The sequence below is a fragment of the Mauremys reevesii genome, linkage group 1 (assembly GCF_016161935.1).
Source record: "Mauremys reevesii isolate NIE-2019 linkage group 1, ASM1616193v1, whole genome shotgun sequence".
NCBI lineage: Eukaryota > Metazoa > Chordata > Testudines > Geoemydidae > Mauremys > Mauremys reevesii.
The window spans coordinates 220,887,475-220,910,610 of NC_052623.1; the positions used below are offsets into that span (position 1 = coordinate 220,887,475).

Below are 23,136 nucleotides of genomic sequence, written 5' to 3' on the forward strand. Positions count from 1 at the left end.
TAGCGCTCCTGAGATCAAACAAGGTTCTATTGAGCTCAGGCCTGATGGAACTCTCATATTCAGTCTATCCTCCTGTTAATTGGAAGGGATAGCTAGATGCACAAGAGAACTCGAGTGCACAGAACTGTTCTGAGTAGCATAAGGAAGCTCAATGGCTCTTTCATACACAGAACATAAGAATGCATCAAACCATAGTTAAACATTAGAGGCCTATATTCCTTCACACTAGTGGGGTGAGTCTATAATGAGGTTGAGGACCCATACCTTAATAGACTCAAAGCGAGCAACATACTTGAACAATATAGAAAGATGTAGCCTGCTGTTAACCATGAATATCCCACTAACTCCTGAGTTTTTGACTTGTAATAAAATGAGGCCTCACCAATATCGAATAGAGGGGAATGATCACAATCCTCGATCTGCTGGCAATGCCCCTATTTATACAGCTCAAAATGCAGTTAGCCTTCTTGGCAACAAGGGCACACTGTTGACTCATATCCATCTTCTTGTCCACTGTAACCCCTAGGTCCTTTTCTGAAGAACTGCTGCCTCGCCATTTGGCCCCTAGTCTGTAGCAGTGCATGGGATTCTTTCGTCCTAAGTGCAGGACTCTGCACTTGACCTTGATGAACCTCATCAGGTTTCTTTTGGCGAAATCCTCGAATTTGTCTAGGTCCCTCTGTATCCTATCCCTACCCTCCAGCATATCTACCACTCCTCCCAGTTAAGTGTCATCTGAAAACTTGCTGAGGGTGCAGTCCACACCATCCAGTAGGTTGAGGGACGTGATCATTCCCCTCTATTCGACATTGGTGAGTCCTCATCTGGAGTACTGTGTCCAGTTTTGGGCCCCACACTACAAGGAGGATGTGGAAAAATTGGAAAGAGTCCAGCGGTGGGCAACAAAAATGAGTAGGGGGCTGGAGCACATGACTTAGGCTGAGGGAACTGGGATTGTTTAGTCTGCAGAAGAGAAGAATGAAAGGAGATTTGATAGCTGCTTTCAACTACCTGAAAGGGGATTCCAAAGAGGATGGATCTAGACTGTTCTCAGTGGTACCTGAGAGTAATGGTCTCAAGTTGCAGTGGGGGAGGTTTAGGTTGGATATTAGGAAAAACTTTTTCACTCAGAGAGTGGTGAAGCACTGGGTTACCTAGGGAGTAGGTGGAATCTCCTTCCTTAGAGATTTTTAAAGTCAGGCTTGACAAAGCCCTGGCTGGGATGATTTAGTTGGGGATTGGTCCTGCTTTGAGCAGGGGGTTGGACTAGATGACCTCCTGAGGTCCCTTCCAACCGTGATATTCTATGATTCTATGATCCTCCAGATCATTAATGAAGATATTGAACAAAACCGGCCCCAGGACCGACCCTTGGGGCACTCCACTTGATACTGGCTGCCAACTAGACATGCAGCCATTGATCAGTACCTGTTGAGCCTGACAATCTAGCCAGCTTTCTATCCACCTTATAGTCCATTCATCCAGCCCATACTTCTTTAGCTTGACAGCAAGAATACTGTGGGACATCATATCAAAAGCTTTGCTAAAGTCAAGGAATAACATGTCCACTGCTCTTCCCTCATCGACAGAGCCAGTTATCTCATCACAGAAGGCAATTCGGTTAATCAGGCATGACTTGCCCTTGGTGAATTCATGTTGACTGTTTCTGATCACTTTCCTCTCCTCTAAGTGTTTCAAAATTGATTCCTTGAGGACCTGCACCATGATTTTTCCAGGAACTGAGGTGAGGCTCACTGGCCTGTAGTTTCCTGGATCATCCTTCTTCCCTTTTTAAAAGATGTGCACTACATTAGCCTTTTTCCAGTCATCCGGCACCTCCCCCAATCACCATGAGTTTTCAAAGATAATGGACAATTATCTGCATCACAGATCTGCATCTGCATCTGCAATTACATCCGCCAACTCCATTAGCACCTTCAGATGCAGCGCATCCGGCCCCAAGGACTTGTGCTCGTCCAGCGGTTCTAAATAGTCCTGAACCACTTCTTTCTCCACAGAGGGCTGGTCACCTCCTCCCCATACTGTGTTGCCCAGTGCAGTAGTCTGGGAGCTGACCTTGTTCATGAAGACAGAGGGAGGAAAAAGCATTGAGTACATTAGTTTTTTCCACATCTTCTGTCACTAGTTTGCCTCCCCCACTCAGTAAGGGGCCCACACTTTCCCTGACCTTTTTCTTGTTGCTAACATACCTGTAGAAACCCTTCTTGTTACTCTACTGATGAGTAGAACTGGTCAAAATTCTTGGGTCAAAAACTTTCTGCATCAGAAGTGGCTTCTTTCTTTAAAAAAAAAAGCAATGTTTTTATTATTTTTCCCCTCTCTTTGATGGCAGAAAACAGAACATTGGACACAGCTCATTTGTTTCCACAGCTGTGCTTCCCTCCCTTCCCTGGTAAAAAGCCCCGCAAAAGGAAGTGTGCGGGGGGAGGGCATACTGAAAACTTTCAGTCTTGAGGAGAGATTAACCAATATGGTTTCTCAGCCATGGAGAATTTTCAGTCCAGCAGGACTTGTTAAATTCATAATTTTACCTGAGATCCATACATCCATTATAGAGCAAAGCTGGGATGCTAGTTATGATTTGATATTGTTTTTGCACAGGATTTCATAAACCAATTGAGAACTTTTCACTGGATGGAGTTATTCCATGGTAAGATCTACAGGAACTCCACCAGAGAGGTCCTTTGGGGCCATCTGCCTGTCCCAAGTCAGGGTAAAGGAGGAGGGTTGGGCGTGGGGCTAGCAACTCCACCCTGTAAAAATCAGCTTGCTACAGAAACGCCAACAATAGAGTTAACAGAGACTTTTAGCCTGGAAAAAGAAGGGTCTTCAACTCGAAGATGCATGACGCTGGGTGGTGAAAGCCGCGAGGAAGCCACTAAGCCGATCACCCTTCTTGCAGCCAGGAGGATTACCATCGGCACATGGAACGTGAGGACCATGTACGAGTCAGGAAAGACGGCGCAGGTTGCAGCAGAGATGAGGAGCAACAACCTGACCCTACTAGAAGATCTACAGGCCCTGGGTGTGGAGAGGCAGCACACCTTGGTCTATAGATCTCAGGGTTCCTGGCATCACTAGGTGTCTGATGTTTGATGTGGTGTTTAACCTTGAAGCCAAGAGACATAGGATGTGCCAAAATACTGAGATAAAAAATATTTCTATTAATGTGAATCAGAGGTCTAGTATATCCAAATTATTCCTCATCTCAGTCAGTTCCTTGTGTGAGAAGGGACTGAAAGATAATAGGCGCTATATAGATATAATTCTACTTTTGTCTCTAGATTTCCCACAATTTCATTTGTTATTCTTCTGAGATATTTATATGCTTCTCGCAATTGTTCTCTTATTAGTAAAGAATGATTAGTGATTAGTAAAATGATTTGGCATCGACATATACCACAGCTCTTAGATTCCAGAGTGATTAGGTACCTTTGGAAAACTAAGTGATATAGATTTAAGTACTACATTTAGGAATCAAATGGGGGAATAACTGATTGGGCAGTAGTACTGCAGGAAAATATTTAAGAGTTATATTAATATGGGATGCCTACACTGCAGTAAAAGACCCATGGCATGACCATGGTTGGCCTAGGTTAGCTGACTAAGACTCACGGAGCTTGGGCTACGGGGCTATAAAATTGAAGTGAAGATATTTGGTCTCCTGAATGGCAATGGAAACATGTAAGTCTAATTCTAACCAAGAGAGGGCAGTTGTACCCACTCATACTCACCCATCCACATTTGGTGGGGTATGAGGTCTCATGGTAGAGTAGTGGTAACACAGAGCAGCCAGGACATTGCAGAATATTCAGTATCTATCAGCATCAGCCATGAGCACAGAAATATGTATTCTTTTTTCAAGGCCACAAATGCAGCCCAGATAATTGGTTCTGGTATGGAGAAGTCTGTTACCACTTCTCTAGTGAATTGAAAAAATGACAAGGAAATAGAGATTATTGTTCTTCTCATGACTCCAGACTTCTTAAGATAGAAAGCAAGGAAGAACTGGTAATGTCTTCTTCTTCTTCACTTACTGTAGATACCAAACCAGGAATGAACACAGCAATGGGTCTAGATTTTACACTGAATTTTCATGCTGGCATTGATAAGATGACCCTTGGTCATCATCAAAGGAAGACAATGCATTAAATTACAGAAGGAAATGAACAGACATTTAAAAACTAAATGAAGGAATCAAAGCAATTTGAAAGGTCCAGCAGGCCAGTGCTTTGTGCTGCCACATACAGATGTGGGTACCTCACTCATATGACCAGCAAAGGCCAAGAATGCTATGGAGGTGCTGTATCCTGCCTGTCAAGCCCTGTGGCTGGTTGCTATCATTAACTGGGGGAAACCCATCCAGTCTTCAAGTATCCATGGGTAGAAGGGCTGTAGCTGTAATGTGAGCTTGTGACGTTATTGACATAAACTGTGACCATATAGGTCATTGTTGCAACCACTGTTATATATTTGCAGCAAATATTGTACAAATTTGTCGTGTGAGGTGTCTATAAAAAGGTTATGCTTTGCTGGTTATGATTATGCTATCTGTATGTGTGTATCATTTGTGTAGTTGAAGTTATGAATATTGGCTATGTACTTGTATCTCAATGTGTTTTGTTTCTAAGTAGCCTCAGTGAAGCATTTGGTCAGCTTCTTGAGAACTCAGTAAGTGCCCAGTCAAGAAACACTTAACTGGCAATGGACTTTGGGAGACTCCAATCCACATATGAGCTTTCCCGGGAATGTTCAAACTAACATGTAAACTACGGCGTCGGCCTGTAAAGAACTGAGTCATGCATGGACATGTGACTTGCCCATGTGACTCCAAACTCCATCTTGCAGCTGTGATCTTCCACAAGTCTGAGACTATAAAAGGCCCTGGAAACCCCTCCATTTTGTCTTCAACCCTGCTTCTTGCCTCTGGAGGAACTTTGAGGCAAACTAAAACTCTGAACAAAGGACTGAATGACCCATCCTAGCTGTGTATGTACTCCAGAGACCTGATTTAAACTTGCAATTTATTCCATCACTGCTACAAGCCTGAACCAAGAACTTTGCCATTACTGTATGTAATTGTTCCATTTAACCAATTCTATCTCTCGTCTATATCTTCTTCCTTTTATGAATAAACCTCTAGATTTTAGATTCTAAAGGATTGGCAACAGCGTGATTTGTGGGTAAGATCTGATTTGTATATTGACCTGGGTCTGGGGCTTTGTCCTTTGGGATCGAGAGAACCCTTTTTTCTTTTACTAGGGCACTGGTTTTCATAACCATTTGTCCCTATAACGAGTGGCATAGGCACCGACTCCAGGGGTGCTCCAAGGCTGGAGCACCCACGGGGAAAAATTAGTGGGTGCTCTGCGCCCACTGACAGCCAAGCTCCCCACTCTGCCCCGCCCCACCTCACCTCCTCCTCGGCCTCCACCTCCTCCCATTAGCGCGCCACGTCCCCACTCCTCTGCCTACCTCCCAGTGCTTGCCGCCACCAAACAGCTGTAGCAAGCTCCGGCAGGGAGTGGGGAGGAACGGGAACATGGCACACTCAAGGGAGGAGGCAGGGCTTTGGGAAAGGAGTTGGAATAGAGGCAGGGAGGAGGCAGAGTTGGGGCGGGGACTTTGGGAAAGGGGTTGGAATGGAGGTTAGAGGGGGCAGGGCAGGGGTGGAGTCAGGGCGGGGATGGGGCCAGAGTGGGGTCAAGCACCCACTGGCACCAGTAGAAGTCAGTGCCTATGACCAGTGGCACTGGTGGTGATACTGGGAAACTGGAGTGTCTAAGGGAATTGCTTGTGTGGCTTGTGGTTAGCCAGTGGAGTAAAACCAAAATCCTCTCTGTCTGGTTGGTTTGGTTTGCCTTACTAGTAAAGGAAACCCAGCATTGGGCTGTAACTGCCCTGCTCTAAACAATTTGTCCTGAACTGATACTCTCAGAAGTGTCCTACTAAAGGGCAGCATCATTACAGAGCTCTTCAGGAAATAGGTGTATCTTAAAATAAGGGGAAGAAACATGTTTTTTAATAAATCTATTGGAAAATTTCTTGAGGAAAAAAATGAGTGTTTGGTCAGTTAGACATTTTAACACAGGAAATGACAGGATGGAATTGAAATGAAGTGCAGAGACACTAGCTGATCAATAGTTTCTTAAGCAACCTCGTTTAATAAATTCAATATTTAACTGAGCTCAAGCAAGTTAAATTTAACACCTTAGGCCTTGCATAAACCTACAAAGAGAGAAGATCCTGTGAGCGCTTTGTGCGGGTGCAGCGCACTTCAAGCTAGCAGAATGAGAATTTCCTGTGCGGTTTCAGATGGAGCATTACAGAGTGAATAATTCTTCCCCTCTCAGCTCCTGTTGTCCATCTCCTTACAAGGTAGTGACAGGGTGATACCAAACTGTCTTTTTCTCCATCCCCAAGGGATTTTCATGAAGGACAAAATCATTTGTGGCACTTCAAGGTCTAGTTTCCGCACGCCGGCCTCCTATCAAAGAGCTTCAAAGGTATGAGTCCACATTCTTCAGGGACCTTCATTGTTAGAGCATGTAGTTGTTGTAAGAGGCATAGTTATTACTTTGATATACTTCAAGAAATGAGTGGAATTAGTTATTGTTGGATAGACATATGTCTGCCTCCTGTACAATATTTTTCTTCTGATTACATTTTAAGAGAGACAGTATGAAATATAGTACAATTTCATTATTATTATTTGTATTAAATGACTGTGAAAGAATTTATTATCACAGGCATTAGAATTCTACATTTCTGTACTTTATGCATCTCTGGTGCAGTATGTAGACTATCTAAATGTATATGGCAAATCTAGCAGATCAGCATAAATTGGGGAAGACCAGAGACCTAATATCTTAATTTTTAGAAAGGAATTTGACAGTGTTTCTCAAGAAATCTTACTTAGCAAATAGTCTTGGATAAGAACATTATCACTGAATTAAAAACTGGTTGAAGTACTGTGAAAAAAATGTTATGATAAATGGAAATAGACTGAGTTTAGTGTCATGGTCTTTGTAATTTATCATCTTCAGCTTCATAAATAGTCTGGAAACTGGAGTACATAGCCTGTTAATGTAATGTAAACTAATGTGATGTAATTCTCAGATGATGCTAAATGGAGGGTTGTTGCAAACACAAACAAGATCAGACAGATAACCCAAACACATCTGGAAAGTTTAGCAAATTAAGCAGAAAATGATATTAAAACTATAACATCTGATGTAATAATCCAACACATGGCTATTCAGTGGTAGGGAGAAATGGAAGCCAGTCCTGATGAAAGAAACCCAGGACTGAGAATAGAGAACAGATTAAACATGTGCTTGCAATGTGTTGTTTCCAAAAAGGTAAATAACATTTTTGCAGAGGTAGAAGCGCTGTATTACAGGAGTGTCTCTCTATGGCTCTGATGACAGTATACCTAGAATACCACACTCAATTCTGTGCACTTCCATTTTGAGTCATTATTATTAGTATTTTATTATTTATTTGTTGAATGCCTAGTGTGTAGCTGTCTGTACAGAATATAAAGGAGATGGCCCAAGATTTTCAAAAAATTCATGGAGTATAGGTCCATCAGTGGCTATTAAGTAGGATGGGCAGGAATGGTGTGCCTTGCCTCTGTTTGCCAGAAACTGGGAATGGGTGACAGGGGATGGATCACTTGATGATTAGCTGTTCTCTTCTTTCCCTCTGAAGCACCTGGCATTGGCCACTGTTGGAAGATAGGATACCGGGTTAGATGGATCTTTGATCTGACCCAGTGTGGCCGTTCTTATGGTATGTTCTTAAAAATGGACCTAAAGTTAGGTTCCTAAATTAATATCTAGGCATCTGAAAGTAGATTAATGTTAAAAAATATTGAGCACTCATCAGCCTTTCTATGGTTACTAATGAGGGCTCAGCACTTTTGAAAATCTGGCTGCTTAAATAGGCACCAACACATAGACTTGGAAGCCTAATGTTTAGCGCCCATTTTTGAACATTTTGGCCATGGACCCTAATCCAAAGATTTAGATATATGTGCGTTTTTTTGTTTGTTTTAATTTTTTTTAAAAGGCAGAAAGTGGTTGGAAGTTTTGGAGGAATTCAGAGAAAAGACATGCACTTTATTAAAGGGGCTGGAGGAATTGAGTTACAAACAAGAAATGGAAGAACGACGTGTGTATAATGACCTTGGTGCAAACCCTGACTATAAGGGGATGCACAGTAACTGTTTAGAAATATTGAAAGTGTATCAGCATCGAAGAGGGAAACAGGCTGTTTGGGGTGGTGTGAGGCTGTAGAGCTAGAGGTGAAGGGAGGGAGGTAAGACAAAAACGTTTCCCAAGGTGAGGGGTGGAAATCCCTCTGCAGGAAACATTTAACCTTAGACTGGATAAAGCTCTAGACAGAATCCTACAATAAACATATGAAGGTATAAGCCCCAGTCTGTGTTCAGTGCAGGATTGTTGTATAGGCCACGTGTGGGGATGGGAAGAGGGTCTCTGTTTCACCAGCTAGGGGAGGGAGGCAATCTCCAGGCCCAAGTCCCTTTTCATCCCCTTCTTTTATTGTTTACAACAACGAGAACAAACAAAAATGAGAAAAATAACAACTGAAAACACTGCTCATAATCCCCAGAGGCTTCCCTGCTTCAACCAGCCAATGGGAAAGAGGACTCCTTTCCCCTGTGACCCTTCTGAACCCTGATTCCTGTTCTTCCCTGGCCTGTGAGAGTCAGGGATGCCTTAACCCTTCCAGTCTGCTGCATTATCCTTGTTACAGACTCCCAAAGGATGAAATAGATGACATTAATATGGGATTGTAGAAGCAGCAAAGAATCCTGTGGCACCTTATAGACTAACAGACGTTTTGCAGCATGAGCTTTCGTGGGTGAATACCCACTTCTTCGGATGCATGTATTCACCCACGAAAGCTCATGCTGCAAAACGTCTGTTAGTCTATAAGGTGCCACAGGATTCTTTGCTGCTTCTACAGAACCAGACTAACACGGCTACCCCTCTGATACTTAATATGGGATTGACACTTTTACTTCTATCTCTGCAGCATGAGACCACCTTCTGACCTCTTTCGGACTGTGTAAATCTGGAGTAACTCCAGTGATTTCCGTCGAATTGTGCCAGATGTACACAGGGGTGTCTCAGAGCATAACTTGGTCCCGTGACGCTGTACTGGAACTCAATGTGCATAGTACTAAAGGATATCACTCAGGGGAGGAGCAGATGGAGGAGGTGCATCAATCAAGTGTCAGTTCTTGGAGGCACTGGGGTCTAAATTTCTGTTCCTAAATTCATATTTAGGTACCTAAGGTGGGATTTTTAACAAAAGTGCCTAAGGCACATAATCCTTATTGAAGTCAGTAATATAAAACAGGTGAAGAATCAGAACCAGAGCCTCTAGAAACCTAAGGGGAGAGCAGAGAGGGGCATTCCTTGTTATATTGTGCACGTATGACATATGTTGTAAGCATTTCCCCCAGGACAGCCATCCCTGTCAACAAGAGGAGGGAGCCACAGTCCAGTTCCCGCATTACCCAGAAATTGTCTGACTGGGGGCTCTTTTGCTACTGGTGCTGCCACTAACTATTGAGTTCTCCAGTATTAGGAGCCAGATTGTGTCCAGCCTCTCTCCACTGCCATAGCAAATGAAATCATAACTCTATCTTTTAGACTCCTAAATCTGTCCCCGGGGGGATTATTTATTTGTTTGTTTTTCTTTTCTGAATCCCTCTAGTTTGTCAGTGTGTTATTAATGTGTCCCACATTCAGAACTAGGTGCCACATTCCAGGTGCGGTGAGAAGGAGGTGTGATTCTTCCAAACCCTCAGTTATTCTGCTATTAGATCCTGACAATTGCTGTTTTTCCTTCCTTAGTACATGTATCAGTTTACATCAGATCCCATTTTTCATCTCAGTCTACTGTACCCAACCTTTCTATCCCAGAATGCAACAGAAATGAGTGAGCAGGCAGTGACCTATGTAGACCTGAAATTTCAAACTCCTTCCAAGCACCAGAAGAAAAAGACACCTAAGAACACCAGGGACAAAGGTGCGGTATGTTTGTAAGCATCTGAGAACATATCTGCTATTACTGATATTTTATTGTCCATGTTAAATCTCTTTCTTAAGCTGTATGCATTGTACCTGTACCTGTATGCATTTATCTACTTATATCATCAGTGTCAAGTATCAGGGGGTAGCCATGTTAGTCTGTATCCACAAAAACAACAAGGAATCCGGTGGCACCTGAAAGACTAACAGATTTATTTGGGCATAAGCTTTCGTGGGTAAAAACCCTCACTTCTTCAGATGCATGTCCATGCATGTCCATGCATCTGAAGAAGTGAGGATTTTTACCCATGAAAGCTTATGCCCAAATAAATCTGTTAGTCTTTAAGGCACCACTGGACTCCTGGTTGTTTATATGATTAGATTTCTCTTCAGTGTCAGGCACAGTTATTTTAGTAACTTATTAACATCTGTCAGGCACTGAAATGCTCCTGGAATGGTACACTGTATTCTGGGCAAGGGGATCAAAAGTTATCATACCTTCAGAGTCCTGGAACACAGTTCTGTGATTGTGTTATCGCAAACCATTCCATGTCAATGGATGTTGTTGATTTGCCCTGTGTTCAAGGAGACACAGTCTCTTTAAGTCATGCCTTGTGGTTGGAAGATTAAAGGAGGTGACCTGTGAATTCTTCTCTCCTTTCTGATGGGGATGGTATAATGGGATAGCCTAATTTTGGCAATTAATTGGTCTTTGACTATTAGTGGTAAATATGCCCAATGGCCTGTGATGGGATGTTAGATGATGTGGGTTACTACAGAGAATTCTTTCCTTGGTGTCTAGCTGGTGAGTCTTGCCCACATGCTCAGGGGTTTAGCTGATCACCATACTTGGGGGTGGGAAGGAATTTTCCTCCACGGTAGATTGGCAGAGACCCTGGGGTTTTTTCGCCTTCCTCTGCAGTGTGGGGCGCTGGTCACTTGCTGGAAGATTCTCTGCACATTGAAGGCTTTAAACCTTGATTTGAAGGCTCCAGTGGCTCAGACACAGGTTTGATACAGGAGTGGGTGGGTGAGATTCTGTGGCCTGCGTTGTGCAGGAGGTCAGACTAGATGATCATAATGGTCCCTTCTGACCTTAAAATCTATGATTCTATGAAACCTATTCATATGTGAATAAAGTACCATTTTCTCTATGCTTTGCCTGATTGAGATAGTCAACATCAAGAAGTCATGACTGATCCTTAATTGTCCATATTTATTTACCATCCCAGAGCCTTAAGATCATTCCTGTTCAGCAGAGAATTTCCTGAGCTACAGAGGATTTCCACTGAGCATCCCGGAAGTTGAGCAGTTAGTTTTTGAGAAGATGACATTTAAAAGTGCTCTTTAAAAAAATAAAAAAAATGGGCTCCATCTAGAAGAGCATAATGCCAAGTGCCATGTTTCCTCTGAAATCAATAGTAAAACAGCCTTTGACTTCAATGGGAGCAGAAGCAAGCTTTAAATCAAGGAAATAGCACCGGAAATATTTAATGACTTTATAAATACTCTTAGTAGATCACAGTTCAATTTGTTTTGAAGTAGGTAAAGTGAAATTTTACATTTCAAGATTGTCATTAGCAGAATGCAAGATTGTCATTATCTTAACTGGATATTTCCATAACTTTTAATGCTTAGCTTTGAAACTGTAATTTTCTGATTATAGTGTATGTGCAAAGGGTTATATAAGTCACATGAATAACTTTAAATGTAACAACTCTTTTGGGTAAGACTCTAAATAGGAGTCAGATATTGGAAACAAGGTGATAAGATGCATATGCTGAATTCACAGATGTTAGTTCGTTGACCCCAGTACACTGACAGGCTACTGCAGACCATTGTGTTTGTGGGACAAAACCTTTTAATACCAAAGTTCTGCCATGCCTTGTGTACCACAATGACTGTTTTATGTGGCTATAGACTGTAATTAGAGCTGTCCACTGTGATAAAGTCAGGCTGGATGGCTGCAAGAGGGTAGTCCTATTGGGTGTTGGGAAGTGCTGGGAAGCACAGCTAAAAGCCCCTCCCCAGCCTGGGGAGGAGCTACTGAGCCCAGAACTCAACTAAAGTTGGGGGACAACGAAGGAAAACAAAACAGTAACAGGTGTGGAGGTCAAAGGTCCAAAACTAGCAAACCGGAAGGGGACACCGAGCAGAGAACCCTGGACAGTGCCCACTGCTCCTCAGTGCAAGAGGGTAGTCCTATTGGGTACTGGGAAGTGGATGGGTGGAAGCCTGCCCACAGCTAAAAGCCCCTCCCCCAGCCTGGGGAGGAGCTACTGAGCCCAGACCTCAACTAAAGTTGTGGGTCAATGAAGGGAAAAAAACGGGACAGGTGTGGGGGTCAAAGGATCATAACTAGAGAACCAGAAGGGGACACTGAGCAGAGAACCCCGGACAGTGCCCACTGCTCCTCAGTGCAAGAGGGTAGTGGAAGGCAGATATGTTAGCCCTAGAATGTTAAAGGCCCTTTTCCCTATAAACTGAGAATGGGTTACCTGTGGTTAATTAGAGATACCTGAATCCAATTACGGGCTGCCTGAGACCTTTTAAAACCCCTCCTCCAGTGAGAGAACGGGAAGAGAGATAGACACTAGCTGTTACCAGGCTAGTAGCAGCAGGGAAGTAGCTTCTCCAGGAGGAAAGGCTCTGTTCCTCCCCATAGGGGAAACAGACAAGCACGACTGCTGGCCAGAGGAAGGACTGACATCCCAGGACAAACAACAAAACAACACCCCATTCCAGCGAGGAGGCAGGGAAAGGTATCACACTTTGTTTAGGTCTATGGGAATATTTCCCCTTTTTGACTGAGGAAGGAGCAACCCTTAAGCTTATCTTCAGGCCTACCCTGGATACTCAAGCAAGTGAGCACTGAAGGGTGAAGGCCTGAGTGGGACTGATTACACCAGGCCCACCATCGCCAGAGGGGAGAAACGCTAAGCCTGGCAAGAGAAAAGAGGTGCCTTGCCACACGAACTTGTCAGTGCAACGAATAAAATTCACTGTTTCTATGCTATAATCCACTAGCAATAAACGAGGAGGTGGTGACCTACACAGAACTGAAATGCCATAATGCTTCTGAGCAACAGAAGAGGCGAAGGACTACAAACCCCCAGGGCAAAGGTACTGTGTGCTACATGCTTCTGACTCCTCTCATTGTACTATTTAACTGTTCATAGTCTAACACCTCCTTGAATTGTATGAGAACATTAAAAGCAAAACTCCATATAAAGAATCAGGATTTAAATACCCCAAATCAAGACATTCGATGGCTAAGATGCCACAAGCATTATCCACCTAGCCTCCTTGCACATTCTTTCTATTAAGATATAAAATTAATCCTTAAAAATAAATTCAGAGCAGTGCTATGTATCCATGTAATAAAGGGAACTGCGCCAGATTGTTCTCAGCTGCTGTATGAATGTTTGCAGGGAGAGGAGCAGAGGGTACTAGGAGTGCCCTGCCTTCTACCCCCAAATGCAGTGGCCAGATATTCTCTTCCTAGCTGCAGGGATTGTTCCCTCCTAGAACATACATTGGCCACCCCAAAGTGGATGGAGGGGAAAATACATCTATGGCCTTATCTGGCCCCCTGCCTCCAGAGCCAACACTAGACATAAGCAGACTAGGACATTGCTTAGGTCCCCGACCAGCTCCATGGGCCCCCCCATTCGCTTTTTAATATAAAAACTTTCCTGTTCTAGAATTAAGGGGCACAAAATATTTCTGCTTAGGGCCCACAATACACTAGCAACATCACTGCCTCCCCCATTAGGTAACACAGGGGAGCAGCTACATCATCCTATAAGATGGCACAGTAAGTGCTCTCCCCTTGCACACTTGAGAGCTTAGGGAGGGACTGTGCCTCAGGAGACACAATCCCCACCCAGATCTCCTGTTGGGGAGGCTCCACACTGGCCCAACACAAGGCAATTGCTAAAAGGCACAGCTGAGGCCTTAATGGTGGAGGGAGGAATAACTCAGCGATATGAGCATTGGCCTACTAAACTCCAGGTTATAAATTCAATCCTTGAGGAGGCCATTTAGGGAACTGGGGTAAAAATCTATCTGGGGATTAGTCCTGCTTTGAGCAGGAGCATAGACTAGATGATACTCTGTAATTCTTGAGCCTCCTTATCTTTACCCCACCTTTATAAGTGCACACAATACTAGCAGTGAATTAATATAATGCTTCCCCTCTTTCACAAATTGCTACACAGAAGCAATTTGGCCCACTGTACAGGGCTTCTAAATAGCAGCCAGTAGAGTTGGTTTAATTCAATCCCATGGTTAGCCTGAACAAAGCATTTCACCTCTCTCTGTTTCAATTTTTCCCATCTGTAAAATGGGGATAATAGTTTCCAACCTTTTTAAGTGCTACAGTTGAAAAGCTCCATATAAGTGCTTAGGTGGAAGGAATATCCCTTAATGGTGTTCTGCTAGGACCCCAGAGCACAGTTCTGTTGCTATCAAGTCCCACATAGAACAGTCTGCCTCCTTACTAAGGCTTTGTTAAGACTAGATCCTGCTCTCCGGGTATCTTGACCTGTATAACTTTGAACAGGGCGAGAGTTTTCATACCATAGTTCAAGAGCCCTGACAACATGTTCTGACACGGCTGAATATGTGTGAGGGTAGGGGAAGGAGAATGAATACTTGTGTGCGGTTGAGCTGCATTTCACTAATACAGAGAATATGAATGGCCTATGGCTCATTTAGGGTTTAAAAGCTTTCCCCCCCATAATTCTGTACTTCTCCTTTTTCTCTCTCTCAGATTCTTCTGCTCCGGCTCCTGCATGGAGGCTCATAGTAGGGTTTTGGGGGATCTTCTGTTTGGCTTTGCTCATAGCAGTGGGGGTCTTGGCTGCAAATGGTAAGCATGAGCAAAGTAGATACTGAGAGACAAGCTCTGTGCTGGCGTACTCCTTGTGTTATTGCTGGAGGGTAAATCTCACAAGGTGTAAGCCAGTGAAGAGCTGTAATCCTTAGCTCCTCTGAAAATCAGGCCAATTATTTAGATGCCTAATTATGGCTTTAGGGGGCTTGGAATGGAGAGCAGCTGGATTCTGTCAGATTCTCTCCCCGCCGCCCCCCTTTGCAGAGTTTCCCGGGACAACTGCAGCTGACAAGCCTCTGGCATAACAACTCCAACTGTCCACCTCACCCAAGAGCCAGAAGGGGTGTAGGGTCCTCCAGAACAAATATGAAGCACAGACTTTCTGTGGACCCCTGCAGAATCATGAAGTTGGTGTCTAAATCACTGGCTTCAGCCTCAAGGAACAATACACATCCCCTTATGTGAGCATTCCTCTGGGCTGATACGCTCATTGAATTTCTTGTCCTTGTCTTCCTTGCAAAAATTCCAGGGCTTTCCACTTACCACTTTCTTCCTGAGTATCTGATTTTTCTGTTTTGGAGTCTAACTTGGAAAATGGGATTTTTCTGCTTTGTGGTCACTGCAAACATCACTTGTGTTCAACCCAGATAATGGAGGTTTTCCATTGCTATTTTAGGTGAATTTTTAGACAGTCAAGATTTTCAGCCACACAGTTTTTTCTCAGGGGTTTTATGTACAAAATGTTATTTTAAAGATGACTTTTAACAAGAAAAAGTACATATAACATATCATGGTGTTCTAACAATATAATAGACACTCTTCCCAATGGTATAACCATGGGTAGAACTTGGCCCTTTGTTTCCCTATAAGGCATTGATCTCTAAAACTGTGCTGCAATTTATTTTTAAGTGGTACATTATATTGTTATATTACTTTGGTTTTAAGTTTTTCAGATTTCCCTTGTACCGTGTAGACAGCAAGATAACCTCACCCAGCACTGGGAAATTACCCAAGATAAGAACGGAAACCAGCCAATGGCTTTAAACAGGAAAGATACAGGTCAATTGGCTTCAGGAGGGCAATTTTTTTCTTCTATGTGTTGTGACTTTAGACTGAAATAATTTTATATTGAATTCCCAACACTGTTGCTACAGTGATGGATATCAGAGTATGACATTTTGGTTAATTAGATTCCAGTTCTTTTTATCCTTATTTACCAAAATTTTACATTAACTGAGAAACTCAGAAGTGAGTCTTAAGAGAACATAAGGGAGGCTAAGCTGGTTTAAGTCACATGTTGAAAGACCATCAGAGAGGACGGTAGGAAGAAAAAACAGTTAACAGGAGGGAATAATACAATCACAGAAATGTAGATCGCGGAAGGACCTCAAAAGGCCATTTAGTCCAGTCACCTGCACTGAGGCAGGTCCAAACATACCTAGATCATCCCTGACTGGTGTTTGTCTAAACCAGTGGTCCCCAACCTTTTCGTGGCCAGTAGCACATTCATGTTTTCAGAAGAGTGTGGCGGGCACCAACAATTTTTCAAGGTTTATTTTGTATTTGTACATTAAATAATATGAAAAACATCATATTTAATATTACATAATATATGAATCCATAAGCTAAAAAGGGTAATTTTACATGTAAAAGGTATTAATTAAATTATTCGGCAATTACTCTTTCACCTTACCATGTGAATTTGCTCTTTTTTATCTACCTGTAAGAAAAATTAAGGAGTTTTTACAAAATAAATATCATAAGCAGTTTTCATCATATTTATTTTTAAAAAGTAAAACATTGTTGAACTGCTGGTCCAAATATATTTATTATTCTTACTTTAACATAGAATGAAGCCTGCAGCCCCAGAGTTCTCTGTCCCCGGCAGGCTCAGGGCCGCAACTTCTCTCCGGCTTAAGCCACGGCCCTGTGCCTGCCAAGGACCGGCACCCGCAGCCCTGGAGTTCTCTGTCCCTGGCAGGGGCAGGTCTGCGGCCTGGCGCCTGCCGGGGACAGAGAACACCAGCGCCTGCAGCCTGCAGCTCCGGAGTTCTCTGTCCCCAGCAGGTGTGGGGCCGCGGCTTCTCTCTAGTTTAAGCCATGGCCCCGCGCCTGCCAGGGACTGAGAACACTGGTGCCCGCAGCCTGCAGCCCCGGAGTTCTCTGTCCCCAACAGGCTCGGGGTCGCGGCTTCTCTCCCCTGCTGGGTGCTAGGCGGGCACACATAAATGCCCTGGCGGGCGCCATGGCACCCACGGGCAGCACGTTGGGGACCACTGGTCTAAACTGTTCTTAAAAACCTCTAAAGATGAGGATTCCACAACCTCTCCTGGAAGACTATTGTAGTGCTTAAAAATCCTTATACTTGGAAAGTTATTTTTTCTAATATCTAACCCAATTCTCCCTTGTTGTACATTAATTTGATTACTTCTGTCGTCTCTCAGTCTTCTCTTCTCTACGCTCATCAGGCATAGTCTTTTCAACTTTCCTCATATGTCAGGTTATCATTTTTTATGCTCTCCTCTGGACTCCCTCCAATATGTCCATATCTTTCCTAAATGTAGCACCTAGAAATGGACACAGAACTCAAGCTGAGGCCTCACCAGTGCTGAATAGAGGGATAGTTATCTCTGATGTATTACATATGACACTCCTGTTAATACACCCAAAAATGATATTAGACTTTTTTGTAACTCCATCACACTGGGGGCTCATATTCAATTTGTGATCCACTATAAACTCCAAATCCTTTTCAGCAGTATCACTGCCTAGCCAGCTATTCTCCATTCTGTAGTTGTGCGTTTAATTTTTCTTTCCTAAGGCCTGCTATACACCGGGGGTGTGTGGGGGGGATTGATCTAAGATACACAACTTAGGTATGAGAATAGAATAGATGAAGTTGATGTAGCTTAGATCAACTTAGAATCACTTCGCATCCTCAGGCCACCGCTCCCCCGTCGACTTTGCTTCCGCCTCTCGCCGAGCTGGAGTTCAGCAGTCAACGGGAGAGGGATTGGGGATTAATTTATCGTGTCTACACTATACACGATAAATTGTTCCCTCGTAGATCAATTGCTACCCGACAATCCAGCGGGTAGTGTAGATGTACCCTAAGTGTAGTACTTTGAACTTTTCTTTAGTGATTTTCATCTTGTTGATTTAAAACCAATTCTCTAATTTGAATACTAAACCTGTCCTCCAAAATGCTAGCACCCCCCCCCCCTGAGTTTGGTGTTATCTACAACTTTTATAAGCATACTTTTTACTCCATTATCTACATCACCAGTGAAAATATTAATATACTGGACCCAGGACCCTGATAACTAATCTTTAAGTAAGGTCTTTCAACCAGTTTTGTACCCACCTTATATTAATTTCATTTACACCATATTACCTTAGCTTGTTTATGATAATGTCATGTGGGACTCTGTCAAGAGACTTACTAAAATCAAGATATATAATGTCTACAGCTTCCCTTCTATCCACTAGATCAATAGCCATGTCAAAGGAAGAAATTAAGTTGGTTTGGCATGATTTTTTCTTGATCAATCTATGTTGTCTATTATGTATCACCCTATTATCCTCTAGGTGCTTACAAATTGAGTGTTTAATAATTTTTCCAGTATCTTTCCAGGTATCAAAGTTAGGCTGATTGGTCTTCTTTGTTCCCTTTTTGAAGATCAGTACTATGTTTGCCCTTCTCCAGTCCTCTGGACTTCCCCAGGAGTTCTCAAAGATATTTCCTAATGGTTCCAAGATTGCTTTAGTTAGTTCCTTAAGTATTCTAGGGTGAATTTCCTCAGGCCCTGCTCACTTGAACACATGTAACTTATCTAACTATTTTTTATCCTGTTCTTTCCCTGTTTTGGCTTGTGTTTCTTCTCCCTTGCTGTTAGTATTAATTGTGTTTAAATATTTGATACATTTACCTATTTAGTGAACGCATTAAACACCTCACCCTTGTTATAATTCATTATTAGCTGCATTTTCCTTCACCTTTCTCTAGCACCTAATGCATTTACAGAAACACTTTTTATTACCTTTTATGTCCTTTGCTAGGTGTAATTCATGTTGTGCCTTGCCGTTTCTGATTTTGTTCCTACATGCTTCTGCCATTATTTTGTACTTAACCTGCACAATTTGTCCATGTTCCACTTTTTGTTGGATTCCTTCTTGATATTCAGTTTGTTAAAGAGCTCTTGATGGGGCCATGCTGGTCTCCTGTTATTTTTCCTATCTTTCCTATCAAAGCCCACATTGAGCGCAGGCAGAAGGGGGAGGGGAGTCTCTCCTGCCAAGCGGCAATCAGCCTGACCACACCCCCATGCAGCTACCACAACTGCCCGTCATCGAGTCAGGGAGCCACAGCTGCAGCCAATGGAGGATGCAGGGACTGCTATAAAAAGAAAGAGTTAAAATTAGGAAGGGAGGGAGAAAGGCCTGGGAAAGCAAAGGGGTGACACTCCTGCACCTGGCTGCCTCCAGAAACACAGCCCGAAGGGGCTGAAGCGGATCACTGAGCCTAACTAGAGCCAGGGGCCAAGAACTGCCATTACTATAGGCTAAACAAAGAGAACCAGTCCCAACAGAGACCTCCTGAAAGACCACAGAAAGAACCTTCACATTGTGATGATTTGCTGCTGTGCCTTTAATATTGTCTCTCTGAGAAACTGACAGCTTTCCTAAACTTCTTATTCCCTTAGATTTTCATCCTTACCTACCAGTTCTCTGTTAAGAAGCTGTAAGATAAACTAGTCAACCTCCCAATTTAATGTTTTCCATCTCATCTCTGGTGATTCTCAGCATGTAGTTTTCACAGTCTTAGATTCCATGACACTTACACATCAGTAAGTGAGTGATAAATGGAGACTAACTCTGTGTGAAGGAGCCTCACTTACAGATCACTGAATTTTACCCATTGTGCAAGAATCCTGCTCAATAATTACTAACAAAGAAACAGCCAATTAATTACAATAGCACTCACACTTGATGTACAGAATCCATAAAATATACAAAATTCCCCTGGGGAAAAACAAACAAATGTGATTGCGTATAAAAGGAAAGTGATGTAGGCATAATAATAATTACTTTATTTTCTATAGAACAAGAGTCCTCATGCCAGCATCAAAATATGAGCAACCATGTTAATGCTTGTGACTCTAAAGATGGTTTGTGATGCACTTAATGCAAAATCAAATTACAACAGAAAATTGATTGTCACAACTTGACCTTAATACTTCTAATAAAGTAACATCTAGAGGTCCCAATCAGTTATGGGCCTCACTCATATTAGGTGGTGTACAAACACACCATAAGAGACAGTCCCTATGTGAGAGAAGTGACAAATTTAATACAGACAAGACACAATAAGTGGATGAAACAATGAAACGAGGGAGGGAGGACAAGGGTAACAGCAACAGAAGAAAAGTAAACTGTATTTCTTTTTAAGGGTGGAAGTTTCTTTGTCCAGAAAATTGGTTTCCCCATGGAGAGAAATGTTACCAATTTTCTACTGAATCCAAACCTTGGCTGGAGAGTCAAAAGGCCTGCTCTTCTCATGACTCCAGACTCCTCCTGATAGAAAACAAAGAAGAGCTGGTAGAGTATCTTTGTCTTTGGAAAGCTGTATATTCAAAACAGCCAACAGAAGATTTGTCAGTGAAAAGAGGATTGGACAATGAGATTTGGCTTCATTTGGTATCTTGCTTTATGTTTTTTTTTCTTGAAGGCTAATTACCTCACACCTCCTCTTCTCTCCCCACCATTAGAGGCATAACTGAACCCTAAATTAAATTAAAAGGCACCTATTGCAAGGCAAAACCCCAGTGTCATCAGTACTTTTAATATTCAAGGTACATCTATTACTATAGCATAAGAAAAACCTGTACATCACTCCAGGCATTTTTCTCTGTCTCAGAAGTGATCTAGGAGAGATATTGTCCTCTAGATATGAGAGTGAATAGAGATTAACCAACAGAGGAAGCTGTCACAATTTCTACAGCAAACATGCTTGGAGGAAATGAAGACTGTGATCAGTCTGGCCAATGAGTTGATCACCCATGAGGCTGCCTCGGCATATTAACCACATCGTTGTTAGCCACATCATTGTACCCAATATCCATACACTTGTGAAACCAACAAACACCTGATGCACATACATCCATGAAATGAGCAGGGTGAAGAATTAACTGTCTTTGTCTTTGTACAGGATTTCATAAGCCCTCTCGCAACTTTTCGCTGGATAGGATTATCACGTGACAAGACCGACAGGCCCTGGATGTGGGTGAATGGCACAGCTTTCTCCACAGACCAGTGAGTTCCAGCCACAGCTAGAAACTTCTCATTTCAATAAAGTGCATTGACAGTGCAATGAGGGGAGAAACCCAAGCTTCAGTAACAAGGAGTGCATTATGTAGTCACTGAAATGTATTTTAAAATTCTATGGGGGCCCAAATCAGCAGAGGATGATGTAAGTTAAAGTTAAGATCTATCGATCAAAAGCTATAGGTGATGAAACACCAAAAGTGGAAGTGAAGTGGGTGCTGCAGGTCAAGAATAAAGTGCATTGGCACAACAGAGGGGAATAGTGACTCAAAAAAAGTAATTTAGAGAGGAGGTTATATGTCATGGCTGAGGTGCACTGGCAGTTAAGTGAGAAGTGTGCACACCATGAGATACTCTACTCCTGATTGTAGCCAAAGCAGTTATTCCCTGACATTCATAAATACCAAATTTATTCATGATTTTTTCAATAATGGACCCTGTGCTTCTCCACAATTGTTTTGTTATTATTAAAATTATTTGTTTTTGCCATATGTTTAAGTTACTGACATGTTTACGTTGAAAAAATAAGGTAGTAATAGAGATATAACCAGAATGACTTTAAGTAACATTTTATTCTATCATAGGTTTGTAGTAAAGAAAGGATACGTTGATGGGAACTGTGCACTTGTCACAGGTGGAGAGCTCTACTCTGGTCCATGCAAAGAGTCAAAGCGCTATATTTGTGAGCAGCTGGTTCTTTTGCCAAAGCCTGACATATCAACATGAGATGGATCATGGAAACCACAAAATCTGGGGCATCACAAACACTGTGACAAATATCCCCAATAAATACTATTGCTCTCATCTTTTCCTCTTCAGAGGCTGCCTTTATGTTGTAAAATTGTAACACACTTTGCTGTGACCACATATTGTTTATGAGTCTGTGTCAAAAGGAGCTGGGAATGGCCAATCAGAGTATAAACCACATGGTTAAATCTGATAAAACACACAAATTTGCCCTCCAACCAGCCGAACCTGGTTTCTTTTTCCTTTTCCAGTTCATTGATAGTTTATTTTAAAACAATAATTAGTTCACTATCTGGTTCAAATAGTTTTTTTTCAATAAATTGGTAAAAAAAAATCTGATTTAATTGTCAGCTTTTGTTTTTTGCTTTTACTTCATTGCTTTGCATTCAATCCCAGAAGAATTGCCATGATGAAGCAGTACAAAAACAAAGATAATGTTGATTAAACTAAAAGTACCTTTGGGGAAAAATAGTTTATAGGTTTTCTTTAATAGTGTGGTGGGGTGGACTGAGCTGGCCGTCATGGGCAATCAATATCCATGTCACAGGGGCCAACACAGCAAAGGCAAATTCATGTACTGCCACTCCCCAATCCATCCCAGCTTCTAAAATCACTAAGGAAAGTTACAGGTGCATCACGAACAGGATGAGAGCAATGGAGAAGCCCTGCAGTGAACTGTAGTAGTTACCAAGGAAGAGGTTCTCATTGACATTGTTGGATAATTAAAGATGCTGTTACACAAAGTACACAATTAGGGAGAGGATCCCACTACTGTACCATATTCTATGGACTCGGCATGGTCAAAAGGGATGTTCCTTAACTTCACCACCTCATGACCCAGTCAGTCCCCCTTTGTCCCCATTGGGAAAACGTTCCATGCCAAGAACATTATGGTCTCCTTAGCCCACTTGCTGCAAACCTCATGTCTGCTTACCTAAGTGCTGCCAATGGTTTACATTTATGCCTAATGCTGTTGGGAATAGACTTGCTTTCAACAGCACTGAATGCCATGTGGTCTCAAACAATTCCAATTTGAATGATTTTAGAATCACTGTGGACAATCTGAGGGTCAAGGAGCCCTCCCAATAATTTCTACTGCACAAGAATGGCCCTTCAAAATCTCCCAGAATCCTCTGCTTC

At 42.6% G+C, this 23,136-nt stretch overlaps 1 protein-coding gene across 1 annotated transcript; it reads left to right on the top strand.

Moving 5' to 3' along the window:
* The first annotated feature begins 6,452 nt into the window (after nt 1-6,452).
* LOC120370756 (natural killer cells antigen CD94-like) lies at nt 6,453-21,975 on the top strand. Its single transcript, XM_039485929.1, has 7 exons — nt 6,453-6,527; nt 9,981-10,086; nt 14,863-14,961; nt 15,871-15,984; nt 20,375-20,523; nt 21,134-21,237; nt 21,834-21,975. Exons 1-7 carry the CDS (start codon nt 6,453-6,455, stop codon nt 21,973-21,975), a joined length of 789 nt encoding a protein of 262 aa, XP_039341863.1.
* The last annotated feature ends 1,161 nt before the right edge of the window (nt 21,976-23,136 follow it).

What these genes read in the sequence shown, in the direction of transcription:
- LOC120370756 (XM_039485929.1), top strand. Translation starts at nt 6,453, where the DNA reads ATGAAGGACAAAATCATTTGTGGCACTTCAAGGTCTAGTTTCCGCACG. An exon ending in CCTATCAAAGAGCTTCAAAG is followed by an intron (nt 6,528 to 9,980) that starts GTATGAGTCCAC and finishes TTTCTATCCCAG; the next exon opens with AATGCAACAGAAATGAGTGA. An exon ending in TAGAAAACAAAGAAGAGCTG is followed by an intron (nt 20,524 to 21,133) that starts GTAGAGTATCTT and finishes GTCTTTGTACAG; the next exon opens with GATTTCATAAGCCCTCTCGC.